General features: G+C 40.7%; 1 protein-coding gene across 1 annotated transcript in view; it reads left to right on the top strand.

The window, feature by feature from the left end:
* The window catches only part of LOC116427033 (uncharacterized), a 50,459-nt gene extending 29,438 nt beyond the window's left edge, over positions 1–21,021 (top strand). Inside the window, exons 7-8 of the mRNA XM_031976880.2 lie at positions 1,581–1,776; positions 5,490–21,021. Of these exons, the coding sequence (XP_031832740.1) occupies positions 1,581–1,776; positions 5,490–5,493 (200 nt within the window). The 3' untranslated portion in view covers positions 5,494–21,021. The remainder of the gene's footprint in view (positions 1–1,580; positions 1,777–5,489) is intronic.
* Positions 21,022–22,532: the final 1,511 nt, after the last annotated feature.

The following is a 22,532-nucleotide window of genomic DNA, read 5'->3' as shown; positions in this document are numbered from 1 at the left end:
GTCGAACCGTAAATCGGAAATGTTTTTTTTAATTTCCTAGATGAAACGAGACGAGCTTCGATTCATCCCGTTTCAAGGGGAAGATATATTCCTTCTGCTGAAAGACGTGCACTCAAATCATGTTCTAAAGTCAAAGTCGAACCTCCCGGTTATTACAAAATTAGTTTGAAAAGGAATTTTATATAAAAATTCAACAGTCTGAAAGTAAGAGATCGTAATTAGAAATATGTGCATCGTTCGAACACTTCTCCCATGCTTGCTATTCTTTCTCTTGCTTGCTATAAGTAGAAACGACGTTAAGTGGTCAGACGCGTCGCGTATTCGGTTGAAATTCAACCTTCCAAATGGAATATTTTATTCTGCACTTTTTACTTACCTGCTCGTGTAGAACCATCGTTTCGCCAGAACCCTGAATTCGTCGAATTTCGAACAGTCGGGCCACTCTGAACGTATAAATAATGATTACGATGGTACTGGGTTAATGAACGCTCGTTCGCTCATTTGAATATCCTGATTCAAAACGGCAGTTTCATATGCACAGACCCGATACATGCGACCCAATATGCGGCACTCTTCTGCATTCAATTCGTACGTATGGGACCGATCGATCGTTCCATGAACGATTAATTGGCCGACATGAGTAGTAAGTTGTTTCAATGCATCCTAATTCTTGTTCGTGATCGCGGCTAGTTACAAGCCACTCGGCCGCGCGCATTCACGGGAGTAATTGCGTCGGGTATCGAGCTAACGAGCCGCTAATTTCTAGTTTTGCGGTCATGGTGATCTTATTTTGTGTGCCTCGTATTTAAAACGCAACTACTACGGTCAATTGCCGTGATTTTTTCAGCGTTACCGTAGTTTCTGGTTGAACGAAGACCCAGTCGTTTTTTCAGCGATCTAGTTATGCGGTTCATTACCTACCGTGGTCGGGCTATTGTTCGCGAACCAGAGACAGCATTCCGAATAAAAAATCGAAGCGCTCTTCGAGAAATCCTCCAACGATGTGTACTTCAATAGTAACGAATTTCATTCAAGTAGACATTCTTCTTCCCACGAGAAGGGAATTTAATTAAGAAGAGATGGCCGACGTAAATATGCATATATGAACTCGAAAAGTGTGATATTGCTCAACACTTAAAGAAATGCAATTTTCAGAAAAACGGTTTTAAAGTTTCCAATTTAGCTAAACGGCCTCGTTTTTTCTCGAATGGTTATAGCTTCGTTAAGCCCTCGAGTTTTTGCAGAATCCTTTAAGAGCGTATTTTCAAGACATCGAGCATTAAGTGTAAAAAACAGTCCGACAGAGTAAAATGCTTTCACGATTAAACGACAATATATTCTATGTGTAAACTGTATGTAACGATAACGATATAGCATTCGCTTGCTCGAATTTCTTTTCTCTGATTCTGCAGGCCATTCATAAATGGAAGTTTCTGCTAGAATTTGTGTCTCGAATCGTTACATACACTTTTAAGGGCACTTTAAATAGAAGTGCTTCTTCCGATTGACAAACGACACAGCCTCGAACCGAATATCTCGCGGTATCTCTTTAATATGTCTTCCTCGATCGTTTGTGGCAGGAAACTATTGGATACTCCATATAATGTGGCCTCCGCACAGGGCAGGACGTTACAAACCGAATGAGTACTGCGACAAGACGTTGTATGTTTTCTCTATGGTACATCTCGGAGTAATCTATCTGACTTTCGCGATCATAATATTTACAATGGTGATCCTGGCCTCATTCAGAATCCTCGGCTGGTGGTTGCCGGAAAGGTAAGCTATTTCTCTATGTCACTGCTAAAGTCTCGACTAACTGTTCACGAAAAAATTTCTATCGATTTTCATTAAGTATTTTTCGACATTTGTTAACGTTCCACAATATATCTAGTCGACAATGGATCTACTCGACAATAGATCTGTTCGACAATAAGTCAGCAGTTTGTACGCGAAATAAATGCGATACCCACGCATGACAGTTTCTACGACGAAATAATATCCGCTTTAATCCCATATCAATGGAAGCCACTTGCAGACTCAACGGAGTCAATCGTGTTCTCAACGAAAATTTAATTAAACTCTCCTTGTATGTTTCATCCTGGAAGAGAGATTTTCCACCACCACCGTGAACAAGGGAAAACGATGCATGTCTTTACTTTCGCGATGGTCCTAATTAAAAGTTATACTCGAGTAGGTCAACAGTCGCGAAACAATCACAGATGAATCGCCAATTATTCGTCAAACCAGTCGCATCTGAATCTCGTTCAAAAAATCAGTCGCGTTCCCACTCGTCGCGACAAACTTTTTGTTCAGCAGCAAATTTCGAATAATCATACAAGGCACTCATTAGCCAAATGGATCGCATCCAGTTACAGAATTTTTAACAGTTTTGTCGTCAAGTACTGGATCGACTCTTAACATTTTATATTTATATTAATACCACGAAATAAAAATACTCTGTAAAAAATGGAATAATAATACAGATTACTTCAAAATTGTACTATCTTATGTATTTCACATGTTCATTGGATTAAGGCTACACCTGTGATAATATATAACATACATCCTACAATGTACGTATACATCAACTTACCATTAAACTTTGAAAATCAACATGCACTGCTACATCACTATTTTCCATTTTCGTTCTGCCGAGTTAACCGATTCGAATGAGTGGCTTATATGATGAACTTCTCTTCCGAATGGTCGTATAAATCCATTCCACACCGCACAACTTAGGAATTCGCTTCACCGAGTGAAATAATCGCGCGAGATTCGTTACCCGGGCAAGTACTAATTTGATCACGTTACCCGTTCACAATCACGATCGAATCTGAGATTTACGAGCTTAGGAAAGTTCAGGGCGAAGCCACGTCGTTACTCGTGACGCGGATGAATTCCGCGATTCGGACCTGTAAATCACTGCCGTCGAATCGACGTAAGATCACGTTGATTACCCGCGTTTCACCGGCCGACGAGTCGCGATCCGAACACGTCCGGGACGTACTTATTCACCTATGTATGTAAGCGTAGCTCGGAATCACCGGGATCTCGGAACTACGGAATTCGGCCGACGCGATTCGTGGTTAACGATGCGATAAACCGCGACGTCCCACGTTCGCCTCCGTGAGTTCGTGCGTGCACGGCATCGGCTTGACAGGTTAATTTCGGTTGTTGCGATTCGAATGTCATCAACACAGGGATAAAACAGTTGGCGCCATTGAGATAATGAAATATGGCCGAACGGAATTTCCGATGGAAATGTTTGATCGTGTTTAACCAATTCCAACAAGCAACTATTTAGGTCGAATACTTATCAAACAAACAGATCATTAACTAAAGCGACAAAGGCAAAATATAAGGAACGTAGGTGCAATAGCCATTTAAAATGAAATTAGCCAAATACCTTCACTATAAATGTTTCTACTTTGCATCCTACGAGTTTTTAATCTTTCTCATTTCCTACGAGTCCGTTTCGTTTTTTAATTCTTTGCGTTGGAAAGTACATACTTTCAAAATTCTATGTGAAAAATAATCGGTGGTCGATTTTCAACAGAGAAGCCCCATCCGTCTGTTAACATAAATTACATAACAAGAGGCTAGATTCAGTCTATAAAGCTCTGATCCGCGGAGCAAAGCGTCAAAGCGCCGTTACTCAAGAAGTAGTTCGTACGCTGCACGAGCAAACTTCTACATAGAAACGTTCGGGGTCGTGAAAATTCTTCATATGCCAGTTACTCTCTACAAGCCACGCCGAACCGACCTATAATCGAGACGTCAACGAACTCCTTTTCCCTAGACCGAGCTTGACTCTCGAAACGTCTGTCAAGCCCAGAACACTCAGCCACCCTCGGGAGCGGTGCGGGACGGGTTGAATTTCGCGAGGGTAATGGGTCACCGGGCGCTGCCGCGAACATTCCGCACACACCGTCTACTACGAACACTGTGACGCGTGAAAAGCAATTAGCCGGCGGATCGTGCGCGCACACCAGCTTTCGTAAGTCATCGAGAACTTGTCATCAGTGCGCTTGGAATAAGAAGGAATTAATCTCGTGAAATTAAAGTGACACGGAAACTTAATAAGCTCATTACGTTACGAAAGGGAATATACAGATTACTATGTGCTGTAGACAAATTGAACCCTTTTGCGATAGCAAAATTCCTTGAAATTTTCAACGTTTATAACAAGCTTCTTTTATATCGGGACCTACATAGGAGTAAAAGAATCTAAAGTCCACCGGATGAATCCAAATAATTGCAAATATAAATTTAGCCAATAGAAATGTATATATATAAATTCAAAATAATTGCAAATATAAATTCAGCCAATAAAAATGTATCAACAGTTATTCCAAATTTATCCGTTGTCATACATTCAGTTTCCTTCAACATTCAATACGTTAACGCACTGTCCTCGAATAATCGATGGATGAAAATACCACGTATAAATAGTATGGAAGTGGTCATCGCGTGCATTCGCCAGCGGGAGCATATTGGAATCATCGAACACGCTGCAGTAAGATTGTTTCATAAACATTCGTATTCCCGTAACAGTTTGCACTCCCATTCCATATAGACACGTGACTCGGGAGCAGCGGTGTGGTCGGTCGGAGTTCGTACGTGCACGTATTTACGTGTAAAATAGTAGGTCAACGAATTTGGTCGCGTGCCGCCGCGGAACAATCATAAATACGGTGCGCCGCGTATCGCTGCGCCGATGAACGAAACGCGTTCACCCGTGTCCGGGTCTCGCGTGCCACCGTGTGGGAGGGAACCGTCAGGTTTTTCCGTTCCTCTCGTTTCCTCCTATCTCCCGGCGAACCGGGTCGCGTGATCGCCTCGGGACCGGCAGAAAGAATCACGGGACACGCACGCCAAGCGTCCGCGAACCGGCCCGTTTCCAGCATCGACCGGTTTCCGTTCGCGCCGATTGTTATCGGGCCGCGTGCAACGGCGGGTCACATTTCATCTGAACATTCGTGATCACGAGGGAAAGCCGACCACCAGGTGAAAGGGCAACCTTTTATTTCATCTCCACCCGGGAAACGTCTGCCCTTGACGCTTAACGACCCGACATCAGCTACGTTCGGGTGTCCACGTTGAATGATGGACACAACATTCACGCGAGAGCAACGTGAAACGATTCCTCTAGATTTCTGATACACCTCAAAAACAATGTAGAAAGCTGGGATCATTTTTATTGTTCATGGTTTATGGAAGAAAATGAGAGAGTAATAAAGTTTGATATTAGTCGTCGGCTGCGATGACTTTATTAGCGTTCTTATGTAAGGTATTTGTTGCTTTTTATGGCTATCAGTGTAGCAGAGATGTTCCATTGTTTTTCTCACGTTCGCCAGCAGGGATACACGGTGTTCATGGGATAGTATTTACCACGACCGTCCATATAAATCCGACGATTCACAATTCACTCGTTCTACACGAATGTTCGAGATCAATCATGGCTTTATAGAGTTCTTCTGTGAACACAGGTAACCACGAAGACTCATCCAAGAAACAACAGTGATATCCGGTGACGAATTAATGCAAACAAGGGAAAACAGTTGCAATGAAGGACACAGTCGTAAGACGGTCACATACGAGGACATACTGATGACCAGTTGGATTCCGCATCATGATAATGTGATCACGGGCACCGAAAATCCGATGAGAAAGAGACTTCGCGGATGAGGATCCAGAAATTTAAGGGGTAACGTACATCTAGGCAGATAAGAAAACCTATTTTCCGACAAAAAAAATGTAATTACCGACGCATTGTTTCCAAAATCGGCACTAAAGATCTGTGGAAGACGAACGGGTCGACTAAAATTTCGTGTAATCGTTTTCAAAGCGTTCATTTAACACCCATCTACTTTATTCCCAGCAATCCTACACTTAACAATCGTCTCTGATGAAACTCGTATTTTTACGTATCATACAACTGCCATTTTTCAAAAACATTCCAAACGCAACCATATATTCTTCATTCCTTCTTTTTCGATCCTAGATTGCGTAACCTCTTAAGAAAACTATAAAAACTAACTCACATCCGCGGCGAGAATACTAGACAGCTGGCCGATTAAAACTGAAGAAATCTAAATTCACGTCGACACGAAGTCGGACAAAAGTCGCACGGCACGTACGAATTTTGTCTGACATATCGCGTTTCTTACAGTCCAAATACTTTTAAACAAGAACGTTGCTCGAGCTAAATAACGCAAGAGCTCTAGAAAAAGAACAACTTCTAGGTGGCGTTATTCCCCATTGACCTTGATTTCCATAGATGTCTTACATAGCTCTGCAGTCCGATCACTCGATTCATTTGAAAGACCGAGTTATTTTCGATCAGTGTGAAACCTTGATGTTTGTTGTGCATGTCCCTCTTAAAGATCGAGGTGACAGAACGCGCGCCTCGTTGTTATCGGTGTCAAATCAAGACGATGTTCTGCGTTTATGTCTGATGTCAAGTCGTTTATTGTCCGTGGAGATTGTAACTATGATAATCAATCTGATCCAATTTTCAAGCTTAATTCTGGATGTGTTTGTCTGTAAACTATTTTAAGAGCAAGGCAAGCGTATCGTTCTTCGTTCCGGATAGGACGAGGGGAAGGTGGAATCATGTCGCGCGGGAGGATACACAAAATGGCAGTTCTCGATTATTCGCTCGGTTTAGGTGAACGCGCGCTATTACGGCGCAACGGATCGTCAGCGGCCACACTGGCCAGGGGAGGGAATGACCTTTGTCAATTAAATCAGTTTGTCACAAACTGTATTTCGCGGCAACTTTAACTGAAACATATATTCTATATGTAAATATATAAATACGTGTACACTTGTATGTTAAATTAATCGTTAACGGGGGTGAATCGACCAATGAGAGAACGGAATCGGCAGGCATTTTCTGGGAGCACACGAAGCACGGAACGCGTTCAGGGAACTGGAAGTCTCTCACTTGCCGCAGGTCATCGGGTTGAGTTTACGTTCGCGTGGAAAGTTCGTCGGGCTGCGCAACTTGGCCGCAGTAGAACCACTCCGCTTTATTAAATTTCTTCGATATAAATAATTCCGATTTTCTTTTGGATCGATACCGCCGTTTCTTTTCGCGAACTGTTACTCGAAGTTCTGGCACTTTCATTGAAATTCGATGTATACATTTCATAGGATAGCTAAGGGAAGAGAACATAACGAAGATACATTGGTTTTCTGAATATCGCATCGCGTGTCACGGTTTTAATCCTAGTACGGCAAAGTCACTTTCGACTAGGAATTGAAGTACTTTCTGCAATCACTTTATCTTTGATGTGTAGATATGGTAACATCGATTTTTAAATGTTTGTGTAGACTTTAAACGACCGCGCCTTTAAAATTGAATTTGTCTTTTACTCTCTGATAATATATCTTGGAAATAACTCGTAGATTACACATATAGACTACCTTGTTATATCATCAATTCATCTATATATTGAAAAAGCTACGGAAGATACAGATACGTTAGTAACAATTTCCTTGCAGGTTCTCGAATACGAATTCGTCTTTGATTGAATAACTCTCGTAGTATCAAATGTATGAAACCGTGAAGAACGTTACAAGATTATCATTAACTTAATGCATATGAAATTGCCACTTCTCATTGTACAAATATTTCTTCCGTTTTTTTTTACGAACCAACTTTAACAATCATTATTGTCGTATCTTTGTTTCAAACGCTGAAACTGGATCTGCACAATCGGCAATTTCATATGTACCGATCCGTTCATAATTGTATAACATTGTCGGTTAGCTTCTCCGGCCAATTGCGCGTCCGACGTCCACGATTGCGCGGTGATTCGAACACGGGTCCATATTATATCGTCCATTCCAGTAGGTGTAACCAGTCCGTATCGTGTGTCCATTTTATCAATGTAAAATGTGTGTGAACCGTCTTCGTCTGGACGAACTTGTCCGCGGCGATTGCGTTCGTTTAGTGTTAGTCAAAAGAGATCGGCAGGATCTCGAGCCCCAACTGTTTCCTCCCCAAGATGGAACACGCTTCAATCGCGAGACATCGACGTCAACATCGAATCGGCTCGGTCTCGCGACGAGGAACGTGAATTTTTCTTGTATAATCGAAGTTCGTGTGCGAAACTGTTGTGAAGCCGAGCGGCTGGTCAGCGATGTCCGGTGCACCGTGATAAAACGTATCCACGAGAATAAACTCGTGAAACATCAGTCACGTGTGCGAACCGCTTACGAAACGAAGTACAAATATAATGACAGTAAATCAAGGGGGTAACGAGACACAAGAGGATAAAGTCGAACGTTTCGTGACAACCGTTTCGCGTGATAGATAAGTCGTAGGTGTGTTAGTAAGTACAGTGGTCCTTGCTTAATATTGGTTCAAAGAACGATAATGAATTGTCTGTAGCACTTGAAAACATATTAAGAGACACGTGGTTAAAGGAAAATGCTCAAAATCGTGAAAAAATAATAAGAGGTTCGTGCCCATTATCATTTAATCAATATCTATGCAATTTAATCGATATTCTCTTCTAGAATATTCCAAAAATGATTGGTCGCAATTGATATTTTACACAATAAATTATAGAAATTTTTGGGAATCACCAGTTATTGTTTCCCTCGTTTGTATCGCTGAAATAAGAAACAGCGAAGATAAATAAAACAGAGGGAAGGATCCGGAACAAATAAACCAATTACCAGAGGAAACTACGCGTCTGTTAAGCGAGGACTGTTGTACGCTACGGACAAAGGAGAGTAACAACCAGAGATTTGTTCGCGACGAATACTTACAAACACGATAAAAGGGACCTGACTGCGGAGATTGCCATTTTCATTGGGGAACTTTGTAGGACTTTTCGCGGTGACTTTTCAGGTGTGTCTCGTGTAATCTTTGAGAGCGACTTCCTAGGGTAAGGGTGGGCAACGTATGATTTCGCACGTGATGTTCGGTGGTTCAGGATTCGAAGAAGAACACGTTCGAACTTCTCCCGGGTTCAAAATCGCGAAATCGTTATGGGAAAACGGCGATCGGTGTATGGATACGGTCCGAAAGCGAATCTCCCGTAGAAAGGACATCGGGTACACTGTCTGTCCACAGCAGGATCACCGCATATTTCGTCACCGAACGCTCAAACTGCAATCACGGGAATCAACCTACTCGATATACGTGGGTTGTTCAATGTGTACAGCAAAGTCTGGATTGGTGAATGTGCGAATTTCGATTTCCATCGATGAATCTCGAATGGTTAATGTGCCGTTCGAGGGGTTGATCTGTTCGTGTCACTAGCGGGCGAAGCAACGGGACACTGTCTCACTGGTCTAGACTTGAGTACTGCGCGAATGCACCGAGAAAATTTGTATTCATTATCGACGATCCTATATTTTTCTACGTTTTCCAACATTTTCATGGCGCACACTTTATATCGAGAGAATTTACGTAAAACTTTCAAGATTTCTACTGCTGCCTGACAACTGTCTATGAATATTATTCAGACAGCAATTCGGGTTTTTGTGGATTAACTCTTTGCACTCCTAAGGCGACTCTCGTCATTTGTCTGGAAAAGATTATCGTCTACATATCAAACTTTGTATAATGCATCGATACGTGGAGTTCTGAAATGAAATAAGTTTGTTCCTTAACTATATGCTTTCTCATTAGTAAGTTTCCGAGAATATCGTTTACATGTCATTAGAAAACGTTGGATATTTCTAGTGGAAAACTTCCGAGCGCAAAGGGTTAACTGGCGAAAAGAGAACGAATCTATCAAATACGTGACGTACGTTGAATTAGAATGATATTAACATGACTTTATTACGTGTTTTTTATATGAGTAAAATGAGTGTAGAAATTCAGCAGAGAATTAAGTAGGAAGTTACTCGGGAGCCTAATGTTTTGAACTAATCGCGATTAGAGAAATACAATGTCGTCGAGATGGATCGAAATTTAACAAAGGAATTCCCAGCGTTTATTGAACGGCCCACGTAGAAAACTTGTTTCTTCGTTTCATTGATTTCGTTGCGCCATTACCGCCGCGGCGGGACGCGCACCATCCAGCACGAACACAACCATCGAACCTTTCGCAGCAGAAAATCGCGTTGAACGATCAACGAAACTGATGATTCCAGTAGCGGCGAAGCTACATTTCATTAGATGCATGCACTTACTTACGTTTAGTAGCGTTCGGGCTATTCCTGAACCAATTAGCTATTTGTGTTATCATTATCGCCGTTCATGGCCGTGCGTGAGCGCGTGCGCGAGGGTGTGCATGGGCGCGTGAATGATACACGTGTGCATCGCAGCATCTGCTGAATTTCGGATCGGAGCCGGCGATCCAGTTCGGCCATTTCCCGGAAAATACTAACGGAAACGTTGTTTTCTCTAAATCCGTGGAAACGTTGTTTCCTCTAAAATTAATCGCTCATCAGTTTCTCGATTGTCATTCAATCGGGCATTTCGGTTGAATGCACCGTTCCTTTTATACCCTCCATCCGTTTGTAGTTTATTTTCTGTCGATCGAGAGATAATTGGGGAAAATACACGAAAATGGAAAACGTCAGAAATGTTCTGCGAAAGAAAATTAAGCCTTCGAAGGTATTTTCAAAAGGACCATCGGAATTCTACGAATTTCATTAGATTTTTCCACTTTCATTTTCTTCTTATAACTTCCATTTTTTCCCCATTTTCCATTTATTTCGATCACAATTCTTTGAACCAGAAAATAATTGGTATCTAATTTTGCGATGGGAGCACAGATTCGGATAAATGGGGAGACAATTTAATCGGGTTTTGTAGCCTGGCGTTCGACTAGTCGCATGGAATCGACAGTCGAGTGAACCTACGAAATTCCGATATCCTATCGGAATGACAATATTCGGGGAAAAATATTTTTGCGCGTCGAACAGATCACGGCCTCGAAATTTTTGGTCGGGGCAAGACGCGAAACACGGAAAATTGAATTAAGCGACGTTTCCACGAGTCCCAGTGGCCGATGAACCGGATGTTAGCGTATACACACATACAAAAATATCTCCCGATAGTCGAGAAAGGGAAATCGTGTCTTGTGGTCGGATAACGGCGTCGAATCTCGTCGTTTCCTTTCAACGGATCGCGGTCATCCCTCGGTTAGTCGTAAGAATTAACAATTCTGTTGATATATCGAATGTTAACGTCTCGTTGGATTTATATAGAATAGAGAGCTTATTTATTTTTATACTATGAATCGTTTGATAGCGTTCGATCTACTTAATTGAATAACACGCGACGACGGGTAGTGGCTGCTCATTATTGGCCCGCGGAACTTCTTCATTTACTTTGCGATCGCTGGATCGTGGAGGTTTCTGCGCACACACGATCATACGGTCTAATTTGTATAAATTTGGATCTGAACCTTTTACAATAGAATACGAACTCACTGCATTAACAAATTATACTACTTGAATGTAATATTTGGAAATTAATTTTTATACTTTTATTGTATAAAAGTTTCATTGACATCTGGAACTTAATTTTTGTACATTTATCTCATGAAAGTTTTATTAACCCTTTGCACTCCGAACCATTCTGGACGTTGGCTACCAGCTACTCAGCGCGCCTTCGCGTCAGAAACGTGCATTTACGGACCCGCATATTATTTAGTGTTGTTTTGGAACCAAGTAACGTATTATAATGATATTGGACTTATATGAATCGGTTGACATCAAGGAATGTATATTTGCAAAAAAATCAATATTTTATTATTTATAATTTTGTACAGTGTGATAAACCGTTCTTCCGTATCACTTTCATCGCTATCGCTATCTTTGAAAATCTTTTCCTCCAGTTTTAAATTTGTTTATTTATATTTATAAATATAAATATTCTACAAACTCTCCTTATCGCCCTTTTCAAGTGGCGCCGAGAAGTGCTCGGACCGTCGTGAACACGCTTCTCACGTTCTCTTCTGACACAAAACCCGCTGACATTTTTTTTATATATCTCAGTAATTTTACTATATTTTGATTTGATTTCTTGTGCCATTTCAAGAGAAAACTTCAGGGACACGTGCATGTCTCAAAAAGTTGCGCTGAAATAACTTAATTCCCCGTAATCACTAATAAACTTTAATGTCCCTTGAGAGGGAACATCCGAGTGGTATGCTAGAATTACGATGTCCCCTGAGAGGGGACAGCGGAATGCAAAGGGTTAATATTTGGAAATTATTTTTATAATTTTATATAAACTCAAGTCAATTAGAACGGCCAGGTAAAAGAAAAACAATCGTTTTAAACGTTGATTTTTCACTTTCGATTTCGTCAAACAAATTATTCCCATTTTATAGAATTTTCATGAGTGTTGAAATTCAATTTTATTTAGCTTTCTACGAAACCGACGACAGGTCTTAAGCAGTCGTGTGTATTGTGAATGCACAAAATCCACCGTCTAGCGACTAAAAGGTGCGGTACTTACTCTAACGATCAGTTATTGAGTTTACCGGTGATTAACTGACTGTTCTATGGCTAATTAAATTCGCGTACCTGTACATATGCATCATAGTAAATCTATAACTCATATACACGTGTGCGTGTGTGTAAATGACCGTACGTTCGAATGTCTGTACACGTATGCATGTCCCATACGTAATATTATAAAGTATCATATAATTAAGACATTTCCGAGATGCGTGAAGTGCGTTTAGAGATATCGCGTCGTAATTAGTAGATGATAGGATTATTTTCACGCACTACGTCACAAATTGTGGTACAGGCTTTAATGTAGCATTCACCCTCCTAACACGATCGAGCGTTTCCCTGTTTCGCCACCGAAAATAGCCATGGGAGTCAGACAAACGAAAATCAATTTCTTCCGCAATATTTGCGTATTCATCGGAATTTCTATTCGAATTTCTATTCGATTTTCACTTGAATAAACCAGATACAGTAAATCAGCTTTCGAGCAAGATCCTTTAGTCATTACTTTTCTTATCTACATTTTGCAATAATTGGCTCATAACAATTTATATTTGCAAAATTTATTTTAAATCCTATTACTTTATTACTTATATAGCGTCTATATTAATTGATTCACATCAATTTATATTCATAGAAACGATCATAGTGCAAACGCGTAACAATTCGGTTGATTGTTTCTGAAAAATGTCAAGGAAAGCCTTAACCGCTCGATTAAATGATTCAGCGTTTCATAAAAGCGGTCATCATGTTACTTGGCATAATTCTATACCTGACATTCCACTGACACCGCGTACAACCCTCGACGATTAGACAGTGGTGGCTCCCAACGCTGTTCACAGCGACGATAAAACCCATTGCATACATTGATTACATTTTTCTACACGCGGTTTGCACCGTTCCGCCGCGAACTAGCACGAATCGCGTCGTTCCGGTGTATACCTCGCGATCGACCGCGCTCAGAACGTGAATGACTGACACACTGTGCGCGAAATCGGCGTCGACAAAAAAAAGGGTACCTCTTGGGACACGGCGGCCTCCGTTCACGGAACACTGCGCGTACTTTTGTGTGATATCGTTCGAAGGCGACCGCTAACACTTCATCGACCGTGAACACCAATCGGCGATCTAGAACATCTTGTTTCCTTCGTAGCTGCATAGTAACAAGTCATTTCAATTCGTTTACGGAATTACAGAACAGAACAGAACTACAGAAACACTTCTTGGCATCTGCTAAGCATTTCTAAAGGAAATCTTAAACACTAAAGCTTCGACAAACCGTGAACGTTTTGCTTACCCAGAAGGATTTACCCTTTATCTTCCAAAGCTATTTATTAGAGTACTATATATAAAGATCCTCGATCTAACGATAATAATTTGGAAATATATAGAATCATAATTCTGAATATTTCACATGGAATTGAACGGAATGAAGGATCATGAATTTTTAGTAATTCGGAATCAAGTACCTCTTAATTAACTCATGAAACGTAGACTTCTAGGGGACATAGGATAACTCGTTATTTTAACAAATGAATAGCGATTAGGTAGGTTTCGCTGTTCAGTTACTCGCAATGATAGGAGTGCCGGTCGTTGAAACGTTAATTCCTACGATTGCCGCGAGCGCGAAAACGAAAAAAACGTTTGTAAACGTAGGAAACGTGTCCACGATTCCTAGACAACGGTGGGCGCCTATTAATTTTCCTCTGTCAATGTAGGACAACGAGGAAACGGTTTGCCCTCTTCTTTTCAGTTCACTGTGCAGTTTTTCGAATAAAAAAACAGAAAACAATACTCAACTACGCGCGACGCGAATGGCATCGATTGACGCGGGGGATCATATGGGATAATACGAATTCGGGACTCGATTTCAATACGCGATTGACTCGAGTGCGCTATCGATGGATTGCTCGGAAGAGGCGGCGGGTATTATGGCACAGATCTTCTATAAATTTGGAACGTTATCCCCTTACGGTGAATGCAATTGCATCGTGCAATGCCGTACCTTACCGTAATTTTCGTTTCTATCGAATGTAGAATCTAATGATATGTTATCATGGCTGAATATAATCTCTAAATTTAAAAGTGGCAGCAAGTTTCACGAAACAAAGGACACTTAAATTTGAATACTTACTTTCATGATACTATAATACAATACTTTCTGATTTCCGTCGCATCTACAATTTGAAAATATTATCTGATGCTGGCGTCTATTACGACTGCGGGATTTGATTAATTCGAAACATGAAAATTATCGAGAAATGAACGGAATGCAAGCTTCCATCGAACTATGTAAAAAAACTTTTACTTTATCGTGAATTTATTGAATTTAATCACAGTGGATGTTGAATTATACTCAATAAACGACGGTTTCTTGAAATTTTTCGGTGAAAACGTGAACTCGTATGAACTTCAGCGTTTATTTTGTTACACCGAAAGTGACAAGTGAAGCTGCATATTTTCCGACACATTTAATCATTAAACTAGAAGAAGAAAATAGAAATTATAGAATCTAACAAGTAGCTGTAGGTGATAGACAAAAGTATGGGTTTCTAAGCGATCACGATTTTATATATCCAATAACTGGGTCGTTCGCCTAACATGTCTAGGTACTAGCTTAAATCCCTCAGCTAAAATCGATCACCGGTTACATTAATCTATCTAAAATTAAACATGGAAAATGCTTTTAAGTAATCTCTCGTAATAGCGTTTTCGATATTGAATAAACGTCCCAAGAAACGGCAAAATCCAAAGAAAACGTTTTATACGGGGTGCTGCTTCCAAACTTTCTGTTGTTACGGTTTATCGACGCGTTAATCAGATAACTTTTCGAGCATGAGCTTCGACTCGGCATTGCTCGTGAGACCATTCAAGTGGAATCAAGTCACACGTGTATACATTCAGTTTCTCGTTAATATCGCCGTTCGATATGTTCCCGTTTATTAGCGAAATTTCCTGATCCACTCAATTCGTAGAAGAAACTGACGTCCCCTAATACGATTTCTCGTCTCTTGGGATTAACTCGTTCCAAAAGACGCACGGTGGTCTGGACCGAAGAGTTCAGTGACATTTCGCTACAAAATTTAACTTCCCGATTCGACGTCTACCGAATTGATTAATATAATTGATACAATTTAGCAAATAGTTCTTTCCGAAGATAACATGTTTCGCTAAAAAACAAACATTTTTCCCTTCGGAATACACTGATTGTTTTTAAATGTTTGCAATGGAAACTTCATGCCAATTTGTTTTATGGTTGAAAGTTTATACGGAAGTATTATTAAATCCATTGATCTACACCACTGCGCAATGAGGTAATGTGATTAAATAAGTCCTATCAGACGGAAAACATAGAATCGCGGGCTGCATCGCGTTGTAGCTATCAACCTAGCGGCAGTGTTGGGCAATTTTTATTTCGATTAACGGTTTCATCCAATGAAAACCTCGTTGATTGCTTGTATTTGAAAACTATCTACCGGAAGCAGACTTTCTGCCAAAGCATTCTACCTTTGCAAATCAGCGTAACTTCCTGTCGTCTATTCGACGATATTCGTTCACAAAGAAATAATAATGTCCAACGGTGAGTTTCCATTTTTCCGAGCTGCCCGAGACGACCCATACACGCGACGAATCGAGCCAAATACTAATCTCGACGTCACCCGCGTCGGTGAAGACAGATAAAATCTTGTATTAAAAGTACACTGAGTTTATAAACGGTACTATGACGTGTAAAATCATAATACCCGACGAAACAAATTTATTTTTAATTCAAACACTTCGTGAACAAAGGATCAATCCAGCGAAACAACAAGTATACTTAAAATTAAAGCAAAAATGTTCTCATTATCCTTCAAACAACACAATATTCCCTCCGTAACTTCACGAAGCGGTAAAGGTTCGGCGAGACGCTAGAGAGTAGTAGAAACTATTTCATCTTCGTCGTTAGTGGCCGACATTTGTCGATATTCCTCTTTCTCGAAGTATCAAGTTACAAATGTGACGCTAACGGGTTCAATGCAGCGCGATGTTACGGTGGGAACACTGTAATACTTTAAAAACCGATTCCAGCGAATAAGATACTTCATTTTAAAGGTTATACATGAATATTAACATGAAATAAGCTATTTACCATTTGAAATAACATTTTACCCAGCACTGGTCTATGACGACATTTCCGAGGGTCCAATCATAGCTTACGATTCACTATTGGCGCATCGATCGCATCACCGGCCGCACATTCTTCTTCTCGCGTTCGGAACACAACACACCGCTTCCCCGTGACGTACAGCTCAGAACATGATCGCGCATCTTCGAAATCATCGCATCGCATCGGTCCCGCACGGACTGAATTTGGCTGCTCTTGCACCGGATGCGTATTCGTTCGAACTGACATTCTGAAGAATGAACATGTGAAAATGGCAGTGTACATACTCTCAGGCATTTGTATGCATGTTTGAACGCTTTGACGCATTGACACGTTTGCTATATAACAACGTCACGTATTTATAAAGTCCAACATTCTGCATTTTGCTTGAGGAAATGTAAAATACATTCGTTCATATTTTTATTCAAAATTGTAATTTATTTCGAGAAATGATTAATTTCAAGTTCTTTTATATACATATATATATATATTTATATTTTCACAAAGACGATGCGTTTCATTTCATGGAATATTGCAACTGTGAGAATTGCTACTGAAATAAATGTTAGTAGTAAACATATTAAGTTCGTTAGAACGACGATTCACCTGAATAAGCATCCAGCGTAACCGCAGCTTTAATCAACGAGCGTCGGCCGCGCGTCATCCTCGCTCGAGACACGCGAGATTTCGTAACGTTGCAACGACTGGTAAAACGTCCAGGACATTCACACCGCGAATTATTTTTCTAGAAGCCACAAAGCGTTGTCCTCATAGCACGTAGGAACTTCTCCGCGCGTGATCAAACCTTTGAGCCCGACACGCGTCGCAGGACACTGTACAAACGTTAAAATAACATTTAAGGGAACTACTAACGCATGTGCGCGGCTAAAAGGAAATTTATACGTGTAGCAACTATATTGTAATCCTGCAGGCGATAAAGTTTTAATAATAAACGAAAGAACGTGTTACGTAATTTAATAAAGACTCGGTGCCGTGTCGGGCGAGAAGGCGTCACCGTAAAATAGCTGATTAGAAATTGTACTTTGGAATCTCGCGTTCGGAGTGACGATAAGCTCGGTCGTTATACAAGGTGTACCCATAGTAAATATTTCGAGATCGGTTGATTCGATGAACCGAAGTAGGACGAAGATAACAAATGACTACATTATATTAATTTCTTTTCAAATTATTCAAAATTTCTTCAAATTCCGTTCACCAATATACCGCGTATGATGTAAATTCACGCGTCAAGTGTACCGAGTAATAGACAGATAACAACTCGACTATCACACTGCTGGGACTCTTGTTTTAATCTTATTCGATCTGAATCTAAAACAATATTCTACCTTGTCTCAAATTCATTTTCGTCTTATCTCGATTCGCAGAATCACTCCTTGAAACACTTACTACAAATCGAACACTATGCACGATCGAACAGTCGCGCCGTTGCACACGCCGACTACCGACTTATGGTGGGTTCGACGTGCATCATCGAACCAGAGAAAATACGTGTTTTATTTTCTATAAACCCCGTGAAGCATCGACGAGTGCGAATTCGTTCCGATGCAGGACGAACCCCGACCCCAGATGGGGAAGTCGTGTCACGTGATAGCCGGCGTATGCGGTGAAAGCGCGAGAATTCTCGGGAAATACGCTCGCAACTTTTCCAGCCACCTACACCGAACTTTGACGGTAAATGTGTATCGATCGCAGTTTCCGCGCGTGCTGCGTCGCGACGGCAGCGAAAAGAACGCGACTGGCCGAACGTGAGGAAATTTTCTCGAAACGGCTCTCTCGCGTGTTCCGGAAGTTCCGCCGAAGCCACGTGACACGTGCAAGGGATGCGCGCAATATCCTCTCGCGTCCCATCGGGAATTGACGGACCGGTCGCGACCCATTGTTCCGTTCTACCATTACATACGTGACACAGGATCGTGCACCCCTTGACCACCGATTACGTCAGTCCCGATCGAGTTCGACCCCGCGAACCTGGCTTTCGTGCCAGGAACGAGGCCGGTTTTTCTTCCTTTTTCTCTCGGTTTCTCATAAAAACAGCACCACGCTGCAAACTTTCTAGCGGTTTATTTTGATGACATTATTAAGAACGTCGCGTGATGAAAAGGGGAGCACCTGGGAACCTGATTGATTCCACGGGGTTGATAAGGGGAACTCCTACCAGATAATTGACACTGGATGTTAGCCCGTTTCTGTGACCGAGATCTACGGCGAATTTTCTTCAGCGTTCATTCTTCGTGGAACAACGTTGTGACATAATTCGAGAGATTTCTTATTTTGTTTTATCTACTGTTAGCAGTTTACTCTTTGGTTATTTTTCGACACCTTTTTTACTAGGAAATATTTATAGTATTTGGTTTATTAGATTGTTTAGCCTTCTAGAAGAAAATTCAGGTCACCATAGAAATTTCACTATTTTAAAGTACGAACATTTTCGATGTAATGAACAAGTATATACTGCTTGCAAATTTTATTCTCCATTAATTCTGTTTTTTATATTTCGAAATATCTTACACTTTGATAAATTTGGATTTCAATTGCGTGTGGTAATGCAGCTTTACCGGCATATATTGTAATTATCAATGTCAATGTCACGGTATCAACCGAACAAGTTTACCTAGTTGGAACGGAAGTCGAGCATTGGTCACAACCGGTGACTGTTTCAAAGTAGTCGGAAGTGCCGCGATTGCTCGTCGTTTGGAATAAATTCACCGGTGAATCCCAGCGTATTATCTGCACGTAACAGGCAGCGGGGCTCGGCAAGTCGCCAGGTACAACGGCAACAGCGGGAGTTTATCGCGCGACATGTTTTGTTCAATTCAATTGCCTTCGAACTATTCTGTATACCTCACTAACGGGACCTATATAGCGCCGCCGTCTATTCTGGCTGCTAATCAAAGGGGAACGCGATAGGATCCTTTGGGCGCATTCCATTCATAATGTCTCTCAATTAATCGTGTAGTTACCAGAGCTGATCGAGTGTCCTAGAAGCGGCAACATTAATGGATCAAATATGATTTCATTTGTACGGCCAATTTAGTTCCTGTTCACCTCAGAAGTAGTACACTATCGTCTAAAAGCTTCGAACTGCTGCTTCACGTTTTACTGTTCTTACCAGTTCACAGTGAAAAATTGTTAGTTAATTATTGGTATCTTTAAACATTGGTAATTTTAGTAACGTGTTTCTCAAATTTCAAGTTTTGATAAATAATTCAATAGTTCGAAATAATGGTAGAATAATTGAAATTTCGGTAACGACGTGTACAATAATTATAAAACGATACGTCATTTCAGCGCGATCGTTGAATCGAGCAACAACGCGATTCATTGAGAAGCATCACACGCGAGACGCGACATTCGTATGCACACGGCCATCCATTAAATGTGAACAGAAGCGAGAAAAGGAGACGAGGAGAAGCGGGAGAGAATCGAGAAGAATGTCGGGGCATGTTTTGTATCTCGTACGGGCACCGACGAAAAAGATACGTGGAACTAATCGAGCAGCGCCGATGCACGCATCGTTAAGAGACCCATAGAGGATCAATCGTGCTTGTCGACTGTGCTTGACAATCCATAATTGTCTGTTGTCTGTGCGTTCCGAATACAGATGGAACAATGCTTGAAGCTTCAGTATGTGTCCTATAAAGGCACTAGATGTCTCGGAGTAATTCTCGCATTGAGTACAGTCAATAGACTCTAATAATTAACTTCTTTAACATACTCGAACAAACCACTACCTTATACGATCACTTTCTACTCTTCTTATTAACACCGTTTACATTTCGATTTGACGAATTTTAAATTTCATAAATATTATTTCTCCGTAACTTATGGAATATGCCGATAATTGATAAAATCATATGATTGCGTACACTGATTCATCGTTCTCGTTTAATCAGTTAAAAATCATTCTTAAATTTAAACTGAAACTAAAATTTTAACTTTAATTTGATATTTAATTTTTAAATTTAAATATATATTTCAAATTTGAATTTTATTTCACAGGTTAATACAGATCGTTAATCTAAAAGGTTGATTAAGTTAAAATAAAAGCGTTCCATTAAGCATGTTGCAGCATGAATGATGACATCCTCGTCAATTGTTCCAACGTTTACGTTTTCTGTACGTTTACAAGTGACCAACAGATTTCCGTATCGAGAGAGTCATTTCTTCAAATACTTTTGAACGTTGACGAGCTCGTCGGATCGTTTACGGGTCGTTTCCCGTGCGAGCGCCTGGCGTCCACACAATTGTAGAATTAAACGAGCGATTTATAGCGCGAGAGATTTATGAATTGTGCGCATTACGGTTGAGTGCGAGAGTCGGATGAGAAACGATTGTAAGCAGGCATGGTGGACTCATATTGTAATCCATTTGTAATGTAACCACCGAGTACTGGAAATAAAAAGTGTCTACATGGTGTACGTCGAGCGTGCGACTTTTTCATCCCCAAAACCTCAACCAGCTTTCGCAGAGGAGAAACCCGCCCTTTGCCAAATCGTCGTCCATTTCCCGGTTTCCGCTCTTCGACCCCGCCGCGGTCAACCCGTTGCACGAGCAATTCCGAGTATTTAATGAGCAGACTGTTATTACTCAAAGACTCGAAAGTTGAAAAGTCCCGCGGAGGCAGGAACACCTCATCAAGATGCGCGCATTTTTTTAACGGGGTTAAATTTACATTGTAACGGTTATCGTGCACGAGTAATCTGAGAAAACGTTGCTTGTTTTTACCTAGCCATTTAAAAACAGCAATAAATTACTTTGAAATTCCAATGCCGTCGGATTAAGCCGATTTACACGGAAATGAGTGCTTGTAATAAATGTAAACGGTAGAGAATGTTAGTTGGTTTAATTAAGAACGCCGCCTCGTGTAACGGGTCGGAACAGTGGAATTTATTTCTTGCATATTTGAATATTTTAACAAGTTTTAAAGTTGCCCCTTTAAGTTTTTGAATAATTAAGATATATAAATCCTTTCCGTACAATGATTTTTTGTACATCTCGATATAATTTCGTTTTCCATATAAATGGTACTTGAGTCTAACATGGTACTGTTTAATCAAATGAAACATTTTTATTGGAATCTTTGAATACGAAGACTATTTCTGGTGCTCGTCGCTTATTTGGACAACGTCTTGTATACCACTGAAGCACTGGGAGACCGTCAAAGGTAGGTATTTTTTTCTGTTTTCCTTTTTTCTGGAAAATTCTCTACTTTGAAGCTCGAAATTGAATGAAACACAGAAATAGAAGCATGGAACGGTGTGTAAATGATACGGTTTTTAATTGCGACTGGGAATACGGTGCAGCTGGGAACGTTCGCTTTGGCGGGCACACGGTCTCGTCGAATTCGCATTGAATTTTCGAGGAGCGTCGTATCCTCCTAATGAACCGAGCCACCATTAAACGGAAAAGCTGATTTGTCGGATTTGCCGCCGTAGATTTGAACGAGCAATCAGACGCACTGGTCAAAAGACTAAAATTTGGACAAGTAATTTGCCCACTACTATCACTTCAACGCTGACACTTCAACAATCACGAACGTTTCAACTGTCCATGCAAAGGATAAAAGAAAAAGTATTCCTAACCGTACAGTCATCTATAAAAAATGTTACAAAGGTACTATCAAAAATTGCACGATATTTCAGGAAGAACAGTGCTTTCCTGCCTATTCAATTTTATAATCAATAAATATCTTTAGAACCGGTGCGATAATCTTATTCCACCCACTTACATGAAATTACAACGATAGATATATTGTGTAATAACGCAGAGTCTCAAATAAAAATAAATCTCTTCCTATTTCCTCGGCTTATGCAAACGAGATAACGGGTGCAGCACAAATCACGCGATCCACATTCAAATTTTATAAGTCTCCCCGAGTCCATCCCCGAAAGATAGAGAGTCCGCCGAAACGGAGAAAGTACCTGATTTC

This window comes from Nomia melanderi, chromosome 6 (assembly GCF_051020985.1).
Source record: "Nomia melanderi isolate GNS246 chromosome 6, iyNomMela1, whole genome shotgun sequence".
Lineage (NCBI taxonomy): Eukaryota > Metazoa > Arthropoda > Insecta > Hymenoptera > Halictidae > Nomia > Nomia melanderi.
The sequence above is the reverse complement of the archived record's forward strand: the minus strand, read 5'-3'. Positions and strand labels throughout refer to the sequence as shown.